Here is an 18883-nt window from a genome sequence, read left to right on the forward strand (position 1 = left end):
GATGTCCAATGATTTTTTGGGCCATGTTGATGACCCTCTGGAGTGCCTTTCTGTGTGCTGTGGTGCAGCTGATGCAATATGTCAGCACACTTTTCAATCAACCAATCTGACATCCTCTGAACTTCAGCTCTGTATGCAGTCTCATCTCCCCCTGAGATAAGCCCCACCACGGTGGTATCATCTGCAAACTTGATGACTGTGTTGTCTGGGTGGGAACTAACACAGTCATGTGTGTACAGAGTGTACAGTAGGGGACTCAGTACACAGCCTTGTGGAGAGCCGATGTTGAGGCTGAGGGCTGAGGAAAGATGAGGCCCCACTCTAACTCTCTGTACACGGTCTGAGAGGAAGTCTCTGATCCAGCGGCAGGTGGTGGAAGGAAGTCCAATTTCCAGCAGTTTAACTATTAGTCTGTCCGGGAGTATCGTATTGAAAGCAGAGCTAAAGTCAACAAAGAGCAGCCTGGCGTAACGGCCCTGCACTTCCAGGTGAGAGATGGTGATGTGGAGCATCTTCAGTTGATCTGTTAGCTCTGTATGCAAACTGGAGAGGGTCGAGTGTGGGTGGCAAGTAGGACATGATGTGACGTCGGACCAGTTTCTCGAAGCACTTCATTATAACAGATGTTAGAGCAACTGGTCGGTAGTCGTTGAGGCTGCTAATGTTAGTACGCTTTGGCAGTGGGACAATTGTGGCTGACTTTAGGCAAGTAGCAGCCGGAGAGCGAGAGGCAGTGGCTCCATTAATTGGTTGTTAAGTTCATCTCTGAATGCTTTACAAACATTCAGAGATGAACTTACACACTTGCTTTAATTCTCTATGGGATGACTTCCTCGGAGACGAAATGCTGGTGAGGCTACAAATACACACAACAGCTCTATCACGTGATGCATACTGCTGCGACGTGCTACGGTTATGAGCCGAGTTACGCCGTGTAGCAAGTTTTGTGAGGTGCTTTATTGATATTTAATGGATTGGATTACATTTTTTATTTCTCACCGATATCCAATCCAGTAATTTGGGTCAGTATCAGACCGATACCGATACGTAATATCGGATCGGTCCATCTCTAGTAGGAACCCCAACAACAAGCCCAACAATCCAGATGGACGGTTCCAGCTGTTAACTGGAGGAATTCCATCCAAACATCTGCTCTCACTAAATTCTTCCTCACCTACAGACTGTGTTCTTCACTGCTTTAAACTTGGAAATGAATGCAGTCATTGGTCTGCGTGCTGCTTTGTTCAGAGAGTTGATTGACTGTTGACAGTGTTTGATCAGAGCGTGTCAGCCGTTACTATGGTGACCATAAAGGTCAGAAACAGGAAGTGTTTGTGTCCAATCCTGAAGCCTGTCACCATTCTCCTCTCACAGCTTCACTGAGAAGCTGCAGCTTTACAGGAAACACTGGATCTTTGTTTCATACTGACTGTGTTTAGTACAGTACTGCTGACAGCACCACCCACTCACTCCATCACTCTACTTACAGCAGAGTCTCCAGTCTGTAGTCTGGACTCTGCTGAAGATCAGACAGCTGCTTCACATCTGGATGCTTCAGGTTGTTTCCTCTCAGCTCCAGCTCTCTCAGATGGGAGGGGTTGGACTTCAGTGCTGCTGCCAGATAATCACAGCTGATCTTTGACAAACCACAGTCCATCAATCTGTATAAAGAATGAAAGATGTAAGTTTATTAGACAAAGTGTGAGCTTGAAATCATTCAGTGTTTCATCATCTGTTCAGAGCTGAAGAAGGTTCAGAATGTAGAAGTTTAGAAAATGGAAACTCCAAACAGCTGAAGCCAACAGGAAGCAGCTTCAAACAGGAAACTGTGCAGAGTTTCAGACTATATGTCCTGATGCAGCCAGTTGGATTTTGGAGATTTGAATCTCTGTTCTGTGACTAAGTCCTTGAATCATTTCTTCCAGTTGGTCCAACAAGACAGACTAAGTATTGGACATGTGTTGTGGCTCCATTAGGGGAGCTTCTAAATGTGATGTGATGGCCCCTCTGGGTCTGTCAGGTCACAGCACTGAAGAGAGCTCAAACTGGGCACACAGTTGTTCCAGTCTGGACCAAAGACTATATACTGGGACTGAGGGACTGCTTTGACTGCACCCACTGGGACTTTTTAAAGGCTCATGTTCTCACTTAGATCATCGATTTCTACTTACATCTCTTTCTGGGAAAAATGGGGATTACTTTGGAAACAGGAAGTATTTTCCCCAATAAGTAGCCCTGGATTAGTAAATCACTCCAACATGTTCTCAGGCAGAAGAAGCTGTCTTGTTATGAGGGAGAGAAGAAAAAGATGGAGGCACAGAAACTTGTTGAAAGAGAGGTAAAGCAGCTAAAATCAGGTGTAAAAGTAAAGCAGAGGATGAGCTGAATAAAGGACACTCAAGGCTGGCTTGGAAAGGAATGAAGTCCATGGTGGGGATGCAGAACAAGGAGCAAAGATGAATGTGATGCTGAATCAGCAGAAGACTTGGACTCATTTGATTCCAGCTTTGATATCATTGATTTCAATGAAGAGCTTTGTGATTGTAGCAAAGGGCTGGTAGCTCTGAGAGTCCCACTGATGAGGTGTTTGTGTGGAAATCTCTTAGTGGGACCAAAGAGAGAAAAAGCCCTGGTCCTGATGCTGTGGGAGGGAAATGATTGAAGTGTGCTGTGAGGAACTGACTGGGAGGTTTTCACACATTTTCCAGTCGTCCTTGGAACAACAGGAAGTTCCCAGCATATGGAAACAAAGGTTAAGTGTCCTATGGCACTCAGTGATGATGGTGCTGTGGCCCCACCACCTCCACCTCTTTGTAAAGGAACTAACTGTAATCTGAAGCTTCAAATGGAACTAAGACTTCCTCCACTAGGTGGCAGTGTCTGATGAGAAAGTGTTAGTGGAGCTGGCCTGGAGTCAGAAACAGGAAGATGCAGGATTTGGGCTGAAATGGGGAAAAGTGGTTCGCACTAGTGCCTTAAAGCAAGAAGGTTGTAGGTTGAAGCTTGTTGGCCTTTCTGTGGAGGTTGGATGTTCTCCCACAGTCCAATGAAATGCTGCTTAGGTTCATTGGTGCTTCTAAATTGGCTGTAGGTGTGGATGTGAGAGAGTGCTTCTCTGTCTCTCTCTGTTGGCCCTGTGATGGACTGCTCACCTGTGCAGGTGGACCACGCCTCTTGCCCTATGACAGCTAGGGCACAGGCTGCAGCCCTGTGAGCCTAAGCTGAATAAACAGTTAGCAAAAATGATCCATAGATGGCCTGAAATCCCCCAGTTAGCAGTTTGGTAGATAGCTATGACATGCTAATCCCATCCAGCAGCTGTATTCTACCTGTAAGCTGATCCCTGCTGAGCCAAAGCACTTTTTCATATACAAATTACAACCTTTAATAGAAACCTATTGGTCAGCATCTTATTAGCCTGCTGTTAGCTTCATTCCACAGAAAACTGAGAGAAACTAACAGAGTTGATAAAGAATAAAGAGAAATGTGCTGATTTAAAGCCTTTGAAGTGCTTCAGATGATCTCTGTCCACTTCTGTCCACTCATTCATTCATGTAAGCTTTCTAATGCAGCTTTGATCTTCACAGTCTGCTTCATGAAACTCATTCTAACCCTGAATGTCAGAGTGTTCCTCCTTCTCTTTCCCATCATTCATGCTGGCAGTGGAGGAGATTTGGATGTTGGACTGTGTTTTGGATGATGTGTGTATGTTTGTGTTGGACTGCTGTCTGTAAAGCAAATGCACATTTTGCTTTGGATTTCAGTGTCAGACAGACTTTAAGGTGGAATGAAGAGTTGGAGAGTTTCACAGTGAATTATCCAGTGGAGGATTTTTCTTCTTCTTTGAAGGTTTGAAATGTGAACATTGTTCTGCTGCAGTCAATGGACTAAACCAGAGAAGAAGAAAACAGACTTTACCATGAAGATCCTCAGTGTGGATCAGTATAATATCAGCCTGATGTCTGCAGTTTAGTGTCAGCACAACTTTCACATCATATTCATCTCAGCACAACTAAAACATGCTGACTGACCTCAGAGTTTCAAGTCCACATCCTGGACTCTCCAGGAAACCACACAGATGCTTCACTCCTGAATCCTGCAGCTTGTTGTTCAGGCTCAGCTCCAGCTGTCTCAGATGGGAGGGGTTGGACTTCAGTGCTGCTGCCAGATAATCACAGCTGATCTCTGACAAACCACAGCACCTCAATCTGTATAAAGAATGAAAGATGTAAGTTTATTAGACAAAGTGTGAGCTTGAAATCATTCAGTGTTTCATCATCTGTTCAGAGCTGAAGAAGGTTCAGAATGTAGAAGTTTAGAAAATGGAAACTCCAAACAGCTGAAGCCAACAGGAAGCAGCTTCAAACAAACACAACAAGAGAAAAAACTACGAATGTTTCACATTAAAGTCGTACATTTATCATAAAAACAGGACAAAGACTTGAAAAAGTCGTGTTTTTCCTTCCAGGAACCACAAGGCTTCACTTTTAAAGGTGAAGTGTGAAAGAAATGGACATATTTGAAGTCCAACACCTTTTTCCAGTCACATTATTAAAGCAGACAAACTACAAGCTCATTTTCATTCCAACAAGTCATCTTCTGACCTGGACTAACAACACTGGTCTCTATGTGCAGCTGGCTGTGAGACCAGTGCTCAGGGAGCGTCTACAAAGTGCAACACTGAAAGAACATCACACACTCATTTGCTTCCAGCACTTTCACACAAACATCTACTGTCATTATTGTCACCAAACTCTGTGGATCCTTTATTGCAAATTCAAATGGGATCAAATGGTCAGACAAAAGAGGGTTATGAGGAAATATGATGAAATGTTGTGTATTAGCAGCAAGTTATTGAATCATTTTCCTCAGAAACCAAACAAAATGATTGACAAACATGTTTTTACAAACTCAGTGTTGGACTTGGATCAGCAGGATAAGCTGATGTTTAAAGGCATTTGAGTCTCGCTGTATGAGAGTCCAGTTATTACTCAATATTTATGGATGATGTTCTTTCAGTGTTGCACTTTGTAGACGCTCCCTGAGCCTCACAGCCAGCTGCACATGGACCAGCTGACATTACCCAGCATTAGAGGCGGCTGTAAAAAAATGGATTTTCCTATTTAAATGGTTTTAATTTGAATAAAGCGATGTTGATTCATTCAATCCTGAATCGATTTTTAATATAAATGTATTTTGCCAGAGTCTCAGGTTAAAGCTCCCAAAAGTATTTCAAGAACAAGCAAACAGATAAAACAGTAAATGAGAGCAGCTAAACACACAAAGATGGAAACACAGAGCGTGGATCGTTCACTCGACGGCACGTACACGGACACGCCGTCGGGGCTGACAGTGGACAGCTCACAGATCCTGAAGCTGCAGGTTTCATCTGTCTCCAACCAAAACTGACTGAACCAGCAGCAGAAGAAGATCCAAACTACGCTTTACGTTTGATGAACATCGTCATGAATTCTCTCTGACTTTGACGTTTACTTCCTGCACAGCTCTCTCTCTCTCAGTGTACTTCAAGAACAGTTTACCTTCAAAAATCTGTTTCCTGCATTATTCACTGCTTATTACGCACCAGTCTGCTGTTGTGTTCACTGCTGTCGGCCTCCGAAAACAAAGCCTCATTTCTGCTGTTCAATACTGAAGAAATGTAAACCTTTTAAAATGATGACAGATTACAAACTCTCAGCTGTGTCTGTAATCAAACCTCTGTAACTTTGCTTCACTTCAGCAGCATCAGCTCATGTTCACATGTTGATTCATGGTTTGCTTCAGTTTTTGATGGACTGCAGAATATTTTGAAGGTTATCTGCTATAAAAAGCCAGAACAGGAAAATCTGCTTCATGTGTTTCTGTTTGATCCTCAGTGACTTTGACACAAAGGCCTCTGCTGTGATGATCACACCTCTGATCAAGTCTCACAGTGTCAGCTTTGTTTTTATACATATGGATATGTGCTGATAAATGATCAGAATTATAATATTTCCCACTGTCTGCTGTGTGCCGTGACCTTTGACCTGCTAAACACAGTCAGCTGTGGATTATTCATTGTTGTGTCTGATACTTAGAACTGTGAGGAAGAACACTACACAGTTAATCAGGGTCCCCTCTCTCTGAATCAGGAAAGGTGGGCAGGCCGCGTGTGGGCCGCGGGCCATACGTTGAGTCTCACTGTTTGAAATGTGAACATTGTTCTGCTGCAGTCAATGGACTAAACCAGAGAAGAAGAAAACAGACTTTACCATGAAGATCCTCAGTGTGGATCAGTATAATATCAGCCTGATGTCTGCAGTTTAGTGTCAGCACAACTTTCACATCATATTCATCTCAGCACAACTAAAACATGCTGACTGACCTCAGAGTTTCAAGTCCACATCCTGGACTCTCCAGGAAACCACACAGATGCTTCACTCCTGAATCCTGCAGCTTGTAGTTGGAGCTCAGGTCCAGCTGTCTCAGATGGGAGGGGTTGGACTTCAGCGCTGCTGCCAGATAATCACAGCTGATCTCTGACAAACCACAGCGATACAATCTGTATAAAGAATGAAAGATGTAAGTTTATTAGACAAAGTGTGAGCTTGAAATCATTCAGTGTTTCATCATCTGTTCAGAGCTGAAGAAGGTTCAGAATGTAGAAGTTTAGAAAATGGAAACTCCAAACAGCTGAAGCCAACAGGAAGCAGCTTCAAACAAACACAACAAGAGAAAAAACTCTGAATGTTTCACATTAAAGTCGTACATTTATCATAAAAACAGGACAAAGACTTGAAAAAGTCGTGTTTTTCCTTCCAGGAACCACAAGGCTTCACTTTTAAAGGTGAAGTGTGAAAGAAATGGACATATTTGAAGTCCAACACCTTTTCCAGTCACATGATTAAAGCAGACAAACTACAAGCTCATTTTCATTCCAACAAGTCATCTTCTGACCTGGACTAACAACACTGGTCTCTATGTGCAGCTGGCTGTGAGACCAGTGCTCAGGGAGCGTCTACAAAGTGCAACACTGAAAGAACATCGCACACTCATTTGCTTCCATCATCCAACCTGAAGAGGAAACAGAGACGCCTCCCTTTCAAAGTAAAAGCTGCTCCTTTTGGACACAGTATCAAAGAAAGTCTACAGTATAACATAGAAAAGACAGAACAAAGTTTTGGTTGTTTTTAAATTGTGCAGAAATGAAACTACACTAAGCTCAATTATGTGACAGACATTTCATCCCATGTCAGTTTGGCCTCATCCTGGGCCGGATTATCCAGCACACACTCTGACCACAGGCCCAGGGGCCACGCACAGCTGGGCTCCATCCAAGAGACAGCAAACAAACCAACACAATAATAAAAAGCACCATGTGATCTTCTTACATCTTCAAGACAAACATAGTAAAAACATGAGCATATTTGTTTCCTGATAAAATGATGTGACAGGTAGAACAGAGTAAAGTGGTGGTGTTACAGCCTTTCTCCCCTCTGCTGCCGAGGCTGTTAGTCTCTCCCAAACTCAGCTACAGGACTTCCAAATGAATGAAAGCAGCAGAAGTGGCTTTACAAATGAAAGAGGAAGAGGAGAAGAAGAGGAGAGGGAGGCCACCCTGACCATCACTCCAGCTGAAAACATCACACTTCCATTAAAGTTGGTGAGGAAATGTTGAGCAGGATGAGCTGCTGGCTAATCTGGAGGCTGTAGCAGCAGCTCACAGTCACAGTGGATTTCCACTCATGAAAAAGCTCTGGCTGCTTCATTTCTCATCTCATATCAGAGACTTTAATGCTTCACTGAAGCTGTACTGTGATGCTTCCATATCCCAGTGAGGCCTCCATAATGATTTCAGCTGTTCTGTACACACACTGTGTGCCCTGTATGGCTCAAAGTCTCTGCAGCCTGTTTTTATCTGCTATCATCAGATCTTCATCATCCTCATTCACATCCCTCACACACTCTACAGCCTCATCAGCACTGACTTCATCTTCACTGACTGATGGAGCACAACATGAACCTGTGGAGGCTGAAACACTGTCCTGTCAAACATCTCCCCGTCACCACTCCACTTCTGTCAGCCTTTAAATGAACCCTGCTCAAGTCTGTCACTTCTGTTTGGAGCCAAAAGGAAAAACTGTTGTTCAGTCGTTTGGAAAGACAACATTTCTGAAAGCACTCAAACTTCTTCACATTTGTCTTCAGACACATCCTGAACATTTAGGAACTAAAGAAAGTTTCAAACATCAAAGACCTGAAATATAGAAAAACAACAACAGCCGCAGTCAGTGAACTCACCTCAGAGTCTCCAGTCGACGGTTTGGACTCTCCAGTCCAGCACACAGAAGCTTCACACCTGAATCCTGGAGGTCATTATTTCCACTCATGTCCAGCTGTGTCAGATGGGAGGGGTTGGACTTCAGAGCTGAGGCCACAACTTCACAGTGAGACTCTGAGAGTCGACACTGAGTCAGTCTGTGATGATAGAAAATATAAAATGTGTTATTATAAAAGCAGAAAATCTGCATTATAAACACAGACTGAATGTATATGAAGACAAAACAGAGTGAGGTCATAATCTGATGAATCTGCTCTTCACATCTGTGCTTCAGCTCCTCTTACTGTGTTTGACATGACACAACGATTGAGTCTCTCTCAGACCTGCAGACTTTTAATGAGAATCTTTGTTTGGCTTTAATCTGCAGATGAAGGAGGAAGATGGTGTCACATTTAGGCTTCCATAATGTCCACAGTCTGTCACTGAGATCTGATCCAGAGTCAGACTGAAGACACACATTTGGACTGTTTCCTGTTTTGACTCCAGAACATTTTGAATGAGTTCAGCTCAGTGAAGAGTTCCAGCTGGAAAGATGATCTCTGTTTGCTACCTGCTGTCAGGTACGACTGTTCACGTCCACACGCAGGAAAAACCTGCTGACTGTTACCAAACGGAGCAGAAATCTCATCACTGGACAATAATGATGAATGAACTCAGATCTGCTGATATCAGATCTGATTTCAGGGGAACTAAACACAGAAATGATTGGCTCATTTGAGCTTTCTGAGCCATTATCTGCTGGTGTGTCGCTAGTTGGCAGAAAATGATTTGTATTCCTGTTCAGGGCTTCAGTGTTTATGAGTCCAGATCCAGGTGACAGCAAGTCAAAATGATGTTACCTGTCTGTGTCCAGCAGCAGCCTGTATTCACTTTGAATATTGTTATAACCTGACATGGATCAGTTTGTCTTTGATTGGTTTGTAAAGGTCACTGTTTCCATTGGACCTGAGTGACGTACAAAGACAGAGAGGGAGAGAAAGGAGAGAGAGGATGGAGACAGCAAAGAGAGAGCAAACACAAACAGGTGAGAGTGGACAGGTGACCAAGGTCAGCAACCAATCAGAGAGCTTCTGTTTGACCCACAGTCACTGATGATGACTGCACATAACCAAGCAGTGTGTTACTCTGATATCAAATATGGATCCTGCTCTTATAATAATGATCATCAGATGATATTATTGTGTTATTTTGTAGCTGAATACGATGTTTGTGTGATTATCAGTGAAAGAAGCAGTGAGGAGGATGGAGAGAGAGAGAGGACAGAGGGTGAAGTTAGAAACACTAAAAGGATTTTTCATGGATTTCATGGATGATTTGAGTGATTTCCAGCAGGACACTTAAACATGTCAGTGGACGTCCTAAAGAACATATTCACTGATATGAAACATGTCATTGAACAGGATTAATATCAGTGGAAACATGGTGGACACAGCTGTGACTGCATGGATGTGACACACTTCAAATCTGTTCTCCACTCTTGGATTTGGGATCCATGGAGCTGCTGCTGAGTCTGTACAATAAAGGAATGGTGTGGAAGGTTGCAGCGTACGGACACAAACACTTTGTGGTTACAATCTGATTTTATTTTCAACATTAAACTACCAACCTACACTGATCAATGATGTTAATGATCACATCTGGACTCACCTAGCCTTTCTGCAGTTCCTCACAGCTGGAATCAGTCTCTGTCGTCCCCGCTCTGATGTGTTGTACTTCTGCAGGTCCAACTCATCCAGAACCTCCTCTGACATCTGCAGCATGAAGGCCAGAGCTGAGCACTGGATGTCAGAGAGTTTCTTCTCTGATCTGTTCTCTGACTTCAGGAACTCTTGGATCTCCTGAAATAATGAGAGGTGGTTCATCTCCATCAGACAGTGGAAGATGTTGATGCTTCTGTCAGGAGCGATTCCATAACTGTTCATCTCCTTCAGGTTGTTGATGACTCTCTGGATGGTTCCTGGACTGATCTCTGTCTGACCCAGCAGACCTACTAAGAGTCTCTGGTTGGACTCCAGACAGAGGCCATGAAGGAAGCGAACAAACAGGTCCAGGTGGCCATTTTTACTCTGGAGGGATTTATACATGGCTCTGCTCAGAAATACATCAAGTGATTGGAGATCTTTGTCATCAAAAAGACTGGAAATCTTCTTGGTGAAAGATTCTGATTTTAGAAACATCTTCAGCACCTCTGTCTTCCTGCTGGTGTGACAGTGGAACATGTAGACAGCAGCCAGAAACTCCTGAATGCTCAGATGAACAAAGCAGTAGACTGGTTTCTGGAAGATCTCACACTCTCTTTTGAAGATCTCTGTACAAACTCCTGAGTACACCGAGGCCTCTGTCACATCCAGACCACACTGCTCCAGGTCTTCTTGGTAGAACATGATGTTTCCTTTCTCCAGATGTTCAAACGCCAGCCTCCCCAGCTTCAGAAGAACTTCCCTGTCAGCCTCCGTCAGCTCCTGTGGACTCGTCTCATGTCCCTCATGGTACTTGTTCTTCTTCCTCTTTGTCTGAACCAGCAGGAAGTGTGAGTACATGTCAGTCAGGGTCTTGGGCAGCTCTCCTCTCTGCTCTGTAGTCAACATGTGCTCCAGAACTGTAGCAGTGATCCAGCAGAAGACTGGGATACTACACATGATGTGGAGGCTCCTGGATGTCTTCATGTGGGAGATGATTCTGCTGGACAGCTCTTCATCACTGAATCTCCTCCTGAAGTACTCCTCCTTCTGGGCGTCAGTGAAGCCTCGTACTTCTGTTAGCCTGTCAACACATGTAGGAGGGATCTGATTGGCTGCTGCGGGTCGGGAAGTTATCCAGACGAGAGCGAAGGGAAGCAGATTCCCCTGGATGAGGTTTGTCAGCAGCTGGCTGACTGATGACTTCTGTGTGACATCAGACAGCAGCTTCCTGTTGGTGAAATCCAATGAAAGTCTGTTTTCATCCAGGCCGTCAAAGATGAACAAAAGCTGAGAGACAGCCAGCTTCTCTGCTGTGACCTTCTGTAATGTTGGATGGAAAACATGGAGCAGCTCCAGAAGACTGTACTGCTCATCTCTGATCAGGTTCAGCTCCCTGAATGAAAGCAGAACCACCACACTGACATGTTGGTTCTCCAAGCCCTCTGCCCAGTCCAGAGTGAACTTCTGCACTGAGAAGGTTTTTCCAACACCAGCCACGCCGTTGGTCAGAACCACTCTGATGGGTCTCTGTTGGTCAGGTAAGGCTTTAAAGATGTCCTGGCACCTGATTGGAGCGTCATGGAGGGCGTCCATCTTGGAAGCTGTCTCCAGCTGCCTCACCTCATGTTGGGTATGAACCTCTTCACTCTGTCCCTCTGTGATGTAGAGCTCAGTGTAGATGGTGTTGAGGAGGGTTCTACTTCCTGTTTCATCACTTCCTTCAGTCACACGTTCACATCTCCTCCTCAGACTGATCTTATGTTCATCTAAAACCTCCTGCAGACCAACATCTGCTGAAAGAAAGAAAAACAATGAGACTAAAGAGAAAGAAAACTCTTCAATGTCTGAACAACACAAGAAGTCCAGTTTTCAGAAATGAGTCCATCAGCAGACAGATGTTCAGTCTTACTTTGTACACAGCTGCTCTGACTGGCTGTCTGCAGTCCAGCTCTGCTTCTGGATCTTTCTCCACACTGTGCAGAAGCTCTGATGGTGACACAGAAAAGTCAAAGTGGAGATACTTCTGTCCACCTTTGATTAGACTCATTATAAAAAGGAAAACAAAGTTTGAACACAGTCATGTTTCCAGTTCACTGACTTACATTTATTCCATGGACACTCACTCTAACCTGAACCACAGCTACAACCCAACATTGTTGAGGCCTCATCTCCTCCTTTCCTGACTGTAGAGGTTAAATATGCAACAACCAACAAATAAAAGAATTTGGTTCATTTCAAAGAAATTCACACGGTGACCAAGTAAAGTAACCGTAGTAAAGGAGACAACATCCCATTGATGGTGGGATTATTTGAAAGATTTGCTTTAGTCACGTCACCAAATGCAGTTGAACCACCCGTGGATCCATGTTTGACCATTCTACCACTCTGAGCTCTGCTTTTGAATCATTTTATTATTATCATCATTCATTTATTCATTCTTTGGAGGGGGGCTATTTCCTAATGCCGCCCTAATAAGCTGATGTTCAAGGGGAAATATAACAGAAACTCTTTCAGTGTTATTCATTAATAAATTAACAGATAAACTGTGAAGAAGAAAAAACTGAGATTTAAAGGAGAGAGTGAGAAACTTGATCATCCATCCTCATAATACATGTTTATCAGTATCTGCTGTGACCATACTGCAGTAATAACTACAAGTCTACATTTCTGTGACTGTTGATCAATCACAGCAGGAATCTGAGCTCATCTCTGCACACAGAGCAGCTTCAGCTCTGGGATAAACTGCTCGCTTCACGTCCTTCTCAGCTCACAGACACTCATCCTCATATTTTCCTTTAACATTTGATGGTATAATTCATCTGAGTTTACACTTTATCTGCATAAATACAGAAAAACAGACCCAAACACCAGAAACCATCAGTTTCACCATGTAGAATATATTGTTGTTTCCTTGCTTTTAATTCAGAGAAAAACTCTGATTTTGATTTTCTCTGTTCTCTTTGCCACAGCCCATCCCAGCAGCATGAATAACACTTTAGGAGGAACGTCTTGATCCATTCTCAATCATCCAGGAAAGTAAATCTCCAAAAGTTGATTCTGTTCATCTGGACGTAGAGTAAATGTGGTTATCCCAGCTGGACTTTTGTCAAAGCTGGGATAACCACATTTACCAGCCGCTGCTTAAGCAAAAACCTGTAGTGATCCCGTACGTGTCAGGAGTATCGGAGCAGTTGAGACAGATTTTTTCTAAACACCGGGTCTCTGTGGCTTTTAAACCCCAAAACACGCTGCGCCAAAAACTGGTCCACCCCAAGGATCAGAGTAACAGAGTAACATAGTGTACGCTGCTAAGTGCAGGAGGATTGTCAGGATTTATACATCGGGGAAACCAAACAACCTCTGGCTACAACACAGCAGAGCCACCTCGTCAGGCCAGGACTCTGCAGTCTATTTACACCTGCAGGCCAGTGGACACTCTTTCAATGATGAGGATGTAAAATCCTGGACAGGGAGGAACGCTGGTTTGAGGGCGGAGTCAAGGAGGCCATTTACGTGAAAAGGGAAAGACCATCTCTGAATGGAGGAGGGGGCCTAAGGGTACATCTGTCACCATCTTACATGCTGTGATTGCAGCCGTTCCCCAACTCTCTGTGAATGGGACTCATGACCATTGATCAGTGGTTGTTGATCAATGGTCATGAGAATTGCATAATTAAGATTAAGGAACTGACCTCACAGCCCATTGTTCCTTCAGTGGGCTGGTTTCAGTCATTATGCAAATGTCCTGTTTATAAGATTGGAAACCTGCAGTCAGCTGAGACTGAAGGAGTCACCTGGATGATGACGAAACGTTTCTCCCACAAAACGCTACGTCCAGATGAACAGAATCAACTTTTGGAGAAAGAAGTTGAATCAGTATTTCAGCTTTAAGAGGGTATTTTAACACAAACATCAGTCCTTCTACTTAAGTATGTTTGACACTTTGTTTAATCATCATTTTTAATGATCAAATATAATTATGTTTGTTATTTGTGGAGTTTAAATGTCCTTGACAGAGACAGATGATGATCATTATCCTGCACTGTGGTCTCAGGTTTGGTCGAGCTAGCACAAAGAATGGCTATGTTGAACTTCCTCCTGGGATCTACACTAAGAAGTGAGTCCAACATTAGCAGGGTCTCTTTCCTTTATCTGGATTCACTTTAGCATTCACAGTCACGTGAAGCTTGTTATTAACTCGATAAGTCAACCCAGGGTTTCAGCTGAGCGCTCACATGAAACACATGGTGTTGGCAGCATCTGATCAATCATATTCATGGAGACGTGTATCAGCAACAGAGCAGCTGAGTTTGCAGAAGGAAGTCAAACTAAACCACAGGAACAATATGAGGAGATTACACACATAATAAAATACTAGCAGTAACACAGCTGCTGCAGACAAATCAGTCGTGTGATCGTGTGTGAGAGGAGAAGGACTGTAAAGGAGTTTGGTGTTAAAAGCTCTGTATGAATGTGGGAGACTTTGAAGGGCTTTAAAAAGGCCAATATAAAATAAAAGGCAGCAAAATTGCTGAGTGTGAAAGTCACCAGACTTATCAGAGCTCTGTGATTAAGACCTGTAAGAACACCTGTTTGTACTTGTTGGCATTATATCAAACACACACGTATATTAAGCCTTTGTTTGAACTCTGGTTGAATTTGTTACTTTCAGACTGTGAAACATCACAGAGGCTGCAGCTGCAGATCTTTTATTCACCTGGAAATTTACTTTAAATGTTAGATGGAAAATGTATTGCTCAGTTTAACCAAAGTAAGAACAAGAATCCATAAACCTTCATAAAGACAAACATCTCCCAGAACATTGAGCTGCTGAAGTGTCACTGAAGGGAAAAACTATTTGTCCTCCTCCATCCAGCAACACCTGAAACACCTGAGTGGAAGCTCCTCCCTACACTGTGTTTGAAGCAAAGCACAAAGGAGACACCTGCTGGAGCAGCTGGAGTCCTACAGACACTCAGCCTCTTCACTACACAAACACCTCCTACAACATCCACTCTTTCCACTCTGACTGCTGTGTTTGTGGAAACACTCCAACACACACCGCTTCACATACCAACATAGAAATGTGTGAAAAAGAGCTGAGCTGATATTAAACATGAGGATTTATTCAAAAATACAGAGTCAGGAACAACATCTAGACACACATTACCTCTCAGCAGCAGAAGAACATCCTTTAAAGTTTATATCAAAACCCTTCGACACGTTGCTCTTTAAGGAAACACAGCTGGGTTCAGGTCCAGGAGATTCTGGCCTCTTATTGATCCTAAAAGAAAAACAATAAATGTCACAGCTTCATGAGACAGGAAGGAAAAACTGGAAACATTAAATTAAAGACATGATGAACAATCTCATAAAAATAATGTACTTACTCTTTGTCACATAACAGTCTTTTGTTAAAGTTTACAGCAGCATCCTTCGACTCGTTGCTCTTTAAGGAAACACAGCTGGGTTCAGGTCCAGGCTCTGGATTAGTTTCAGGGTTATGTCCAGCTGAGCCTGGTACGCCCCACAGCTCTGGGCTTTAAAACAACACACACAGAGGTATGAGTGTGAATAATGATGGAGCAGTGATGTGAGTGCTGAGCTGTGACATGGAGAAGAGTCATGGACGGTTAGAGATGGTCATCTCACCTCTGAGCTTTGGTCTGGCTCTCATGTTCCCCACACAGAGTGCTTTTAGAGGGAGGGACTCCCTCCTCTCTGTCCTCACACTGATCCATGCTGCTCAGTTCACATCAGCTCACACACACTTTCTACCTTCACCTGCAGAGGAAACACAAATCATTCATGTGCACATCAACTGAGAGCTGCAGAGGTCGTGTCTGATGTGTTGGACTAACATCCATCTGAGACACAGCTTTCATCAGTTCACTACAAAAAGTGTCACAGAGCCCAGTTCAGCCTCCAAATCCTCCATTACTGTAGTCCTACAAAGCAGCAGGTCAAACATGGCTGCAGAGAGCAGCTTTATGTCAGTAACCATGTCCAGGACCGAGCTGACTGCTTACAGAGTTCATACTCTAACTGCTAGCTGCTCTGCTAGCTAAGCTAACTCAGTAACAGTGACTCTGACAGCAGTTACTGTGGAACAGCGGCCGAGCTCAGGACACATTCAGTGTGTTTAGTCTGAGTCCTGGACTCTGATTCAATGGATTCAATCCAGCTCAGAGTTTCATGTGTTCATCAGAATAAAATACATGTACTAATATAACAGAAGTAATGCTCTGAATGCAGGACTGTAATGGAGGATAAATAAGGTTTTTACAGCCTGAAAGAAACATTCAGTTCATATATTTGTAGACAGTGAAGCAGTTTTTAATACTGCAGCTGTTTCCTTCACCTGTGTGTGTGTGAGCCACACCTTCATGTGCTGCTTTAGAAATATGTGGTCTGACTGCTCAGACTGAGTCTAGGAGGAAAGTTCACACGCTGGAGAAAGTTTTGTTCCTAACTTTGTCAGAGTTCGGCTCCAAAGACAAAGAAGACGGAGCTCACAGTCTGTAGATGGTCCTCAGTGTGTGTGTGAAGCACACAGGAGTGTGTTTATGTCAGCAAATCAGTGTGTGTGAAGAGTCTGAGGGAGTGTGTGAATGAGACTCAACACTGAAACCAACAGTCCAAGAAAAGCGTCTGGACTTCTTTAAGTTTTTGATTGAATTGATTGATTGAATCTTTATTTTGAACATGTTGAAAAAGTATTTAAAAAAAAAAAAAATAGAATTAAAAGAGACAAATGAACAAAGCAAACAAAAGGAAAACGAGCAACCACAACTCCAAATAACGTCCATGTTCAAAAAGGAGCAGGAAGAAGCATAAGCTTATTTAATCCCACCCCTTTTCCACTATCTAGTATCAATAGACTACAGAAATACCTCCTTGTAATTACATTATATGTTATGTGTAATTTTTTTTTTTTTTTTAATATATACACATATATGTTTCTATCTATCCATACCTACGTATATACACACATACGCACATATACACATTTTCAATAACCCCATTAACACCTGAAGGATACACAACCTACAATTTTATATATATATATATATATATATATATATATATACATACATATATACACATATACATATATATATACATATATATATACATATATATATACATATATACAGTTTAACTTAAAGAAGTCCAGACGCTTTTCTTTTTGTCTCCATAATGTCTCCATAATGCTGCAATGTTATCTGCCCCAGAAACACTGTGCAGAAGCTCTGATGGTGACACAGAAAAGTCACAGTGGAGATACTTCTGTCCACCTTTGATTAGACTCATTATAAAAAGGAAAACAAAGTTTGAACACAGTCATGTTTCCAGTTCACTGACTTACATTTATTCCATGGACACTCACTCTAACCTGAACCACAGCTACAACCCAACATTGTTGAGGCCTCATCTCCTCCTTTCCTGACTGTAGAGGTTAAATAGGCAACAACCAACAAATAAAAGAATTTGGTTCATTTCAAAGAAATTCACACGGTGACCAAGTAAAGTAACCGTAGTAAAGGAGACAACATCCCGTTGATGGTGGGATTATTTGAAAGATTTGCTTTAGTCACGTCACCAAATGCAGTTGAACCACCCGTGGATCCATGTTTGACCATTCTACCACTCTGAGCTCTGCTTTTGAATCATTTTATTATTATCATCATTCATTTATTCATTCTTTGGAGGGGGGCTATTTCCTAATGCCGCCCTAATAAGCTGATGTTCAAGGGGAAATATAACAGAAACTCTTTCAGTGTTATTCATTAATAAATTAACAGATAAACTGTGAAGAAGAAAAAAACTGAGATTTAAAGGAGAGAGTGAGAAACTTGATCATCATCCTCATAATACATGTTTATCAGTATCTGCTGTGACCATACTGCAGTAATAACTACAAGTCTACATTTCTGTGACTGTTGATCAATCACAGCAGGAATCTGAGCTCATCTCTGCACACAGAGCAGCTTCAGCTCTGGGATAAACTGCTCGCTTCACGTCCTTCTCAGCTCACAGACACTCATCCTGATATTTTCCTTTAACATTTGATGGTATAATTCATCTGAGTTTACACTTTATCTGCATAAATACAGAAAAACAGACCCAAACACCAGAAACCATCAGTTTCACGTTCAACGGGAAGTGGCTCAAACGTCACAGTTTCATAACGTCACCCTGAACTCCACTCACGGAGTTTCTGTCGCCATTGTAGTTTTTAAAGTCCCGTGATAAAGGCGGGTCTTTCTGTGAATCCGCACGCTCATTGGCTAATAGCTCGAGATTGACACATCGTTATCCAATGAGCGTGCGGGAACTTCCGACATAAAGTTGTTTCCTTTGAAAAACCAAAGTCTGATTATTTTTGCCTCCACTGACGGAGCCTGTTGTTCCCGCCACAGAGACACAGTAATGTCAGAGCGGTGTTAACACTCACCCTGCCTCAGCACAGCTCTCACTCTCCTCCTGCTCTCTCACACTAAACGGAGGCTCAGCTAAACTCACTTCCTCTCTACTTACAGGAAACCAGCGCTCAGAGGAGCCGACCGGCCTCACATTTCACCCACAGACACGAACAGCGTGGAATTATTTTATGTCATAAGAAGAAACATATTCATGTTAACACTCACCTGCCTCAGCTCCACCTTCCTCCTCCTGCTTTCACTTTCACTGCTGCTCCCTAAACACAGAGGATGCTGGGACTTGTAGTTGTTTCCTTCCGGTGCGGTCTTCCTCTTTGTTTGTTTGTGTTTGTGTTCAAGTTATTTCGATCATGTAAACATCAACAGAACACGTGAAGCCACACAGAGTTTGTATGTCGAGGTGGGTAGGAGGGTTTGAGGGTTTGGGGAGGGGTCAG

The 18883-nt window shown here is 43.0% G+C and overlaps 1 protein-coding gene, 1 long non-coding RNA gene and 1 pseudogene across 3 annotated transcripts in view; all 3 read right to left on the reverse strand.

Moving 5' to 3' along the window:
* The window catches only part of LOC145419307 (NACHT, LRR and PYD domains-containing protein 12-like), a 174881-nt pseudogene that overhangs the window by 95808 nt on the left and 60190 nt on the right, over window positions 1-18883 (reverse strand). The gene's annotated exons all lie outside the window — the stretch shown is intronic.
* Window positions 1-18883, reverse strand: part of LOC145425294 (uncharacterized) — a 95233-nt gene that overhangs the window by 52736 nt on the left and 23614 nt on the right. The gene's annotated exons all lie outside the window — the stretch shown is intronic.
* LOC113017666 (protein NLRC3-like) lies at window positions 1484-15784 on the reverse strand. Its single transcript, XM_080298285.1, has 9 exons — window positions 15655-15784; window positions 15393-15542; window positions 15173-15286; window positions 11912-11988; window positions 9968-11795; window positions 8281-8457; window positions 6365-6541; window positions 4032-4208; window positions 1484-1661 (listed from the first exon to the last, which is right to left on the reverse strand). The coding sequence occupies exons 1-9, from the start codon at window positions 15741-15743 to the stop codon at window positions 1484-1486; spliced, it is 2967 nt and encodes a 988-aa protein (XP_080154411.1). The 5' UTR covers window positions 15744-15784.

The sequence above is a fragment of the Astatotilapia calliptera genome, chromosome 3, assembly GCF_964374335.1.
Source record: "Astatotilapia calliptera chromosome 3, fAstCal68.1, whole genome shotgun sequence".
NCBI lineage: Eukaryota > Metazoa > Chordata > Actinopteri > Cichliformes > Cichlidae > Astatotilapia > Astatotilapia calliptera.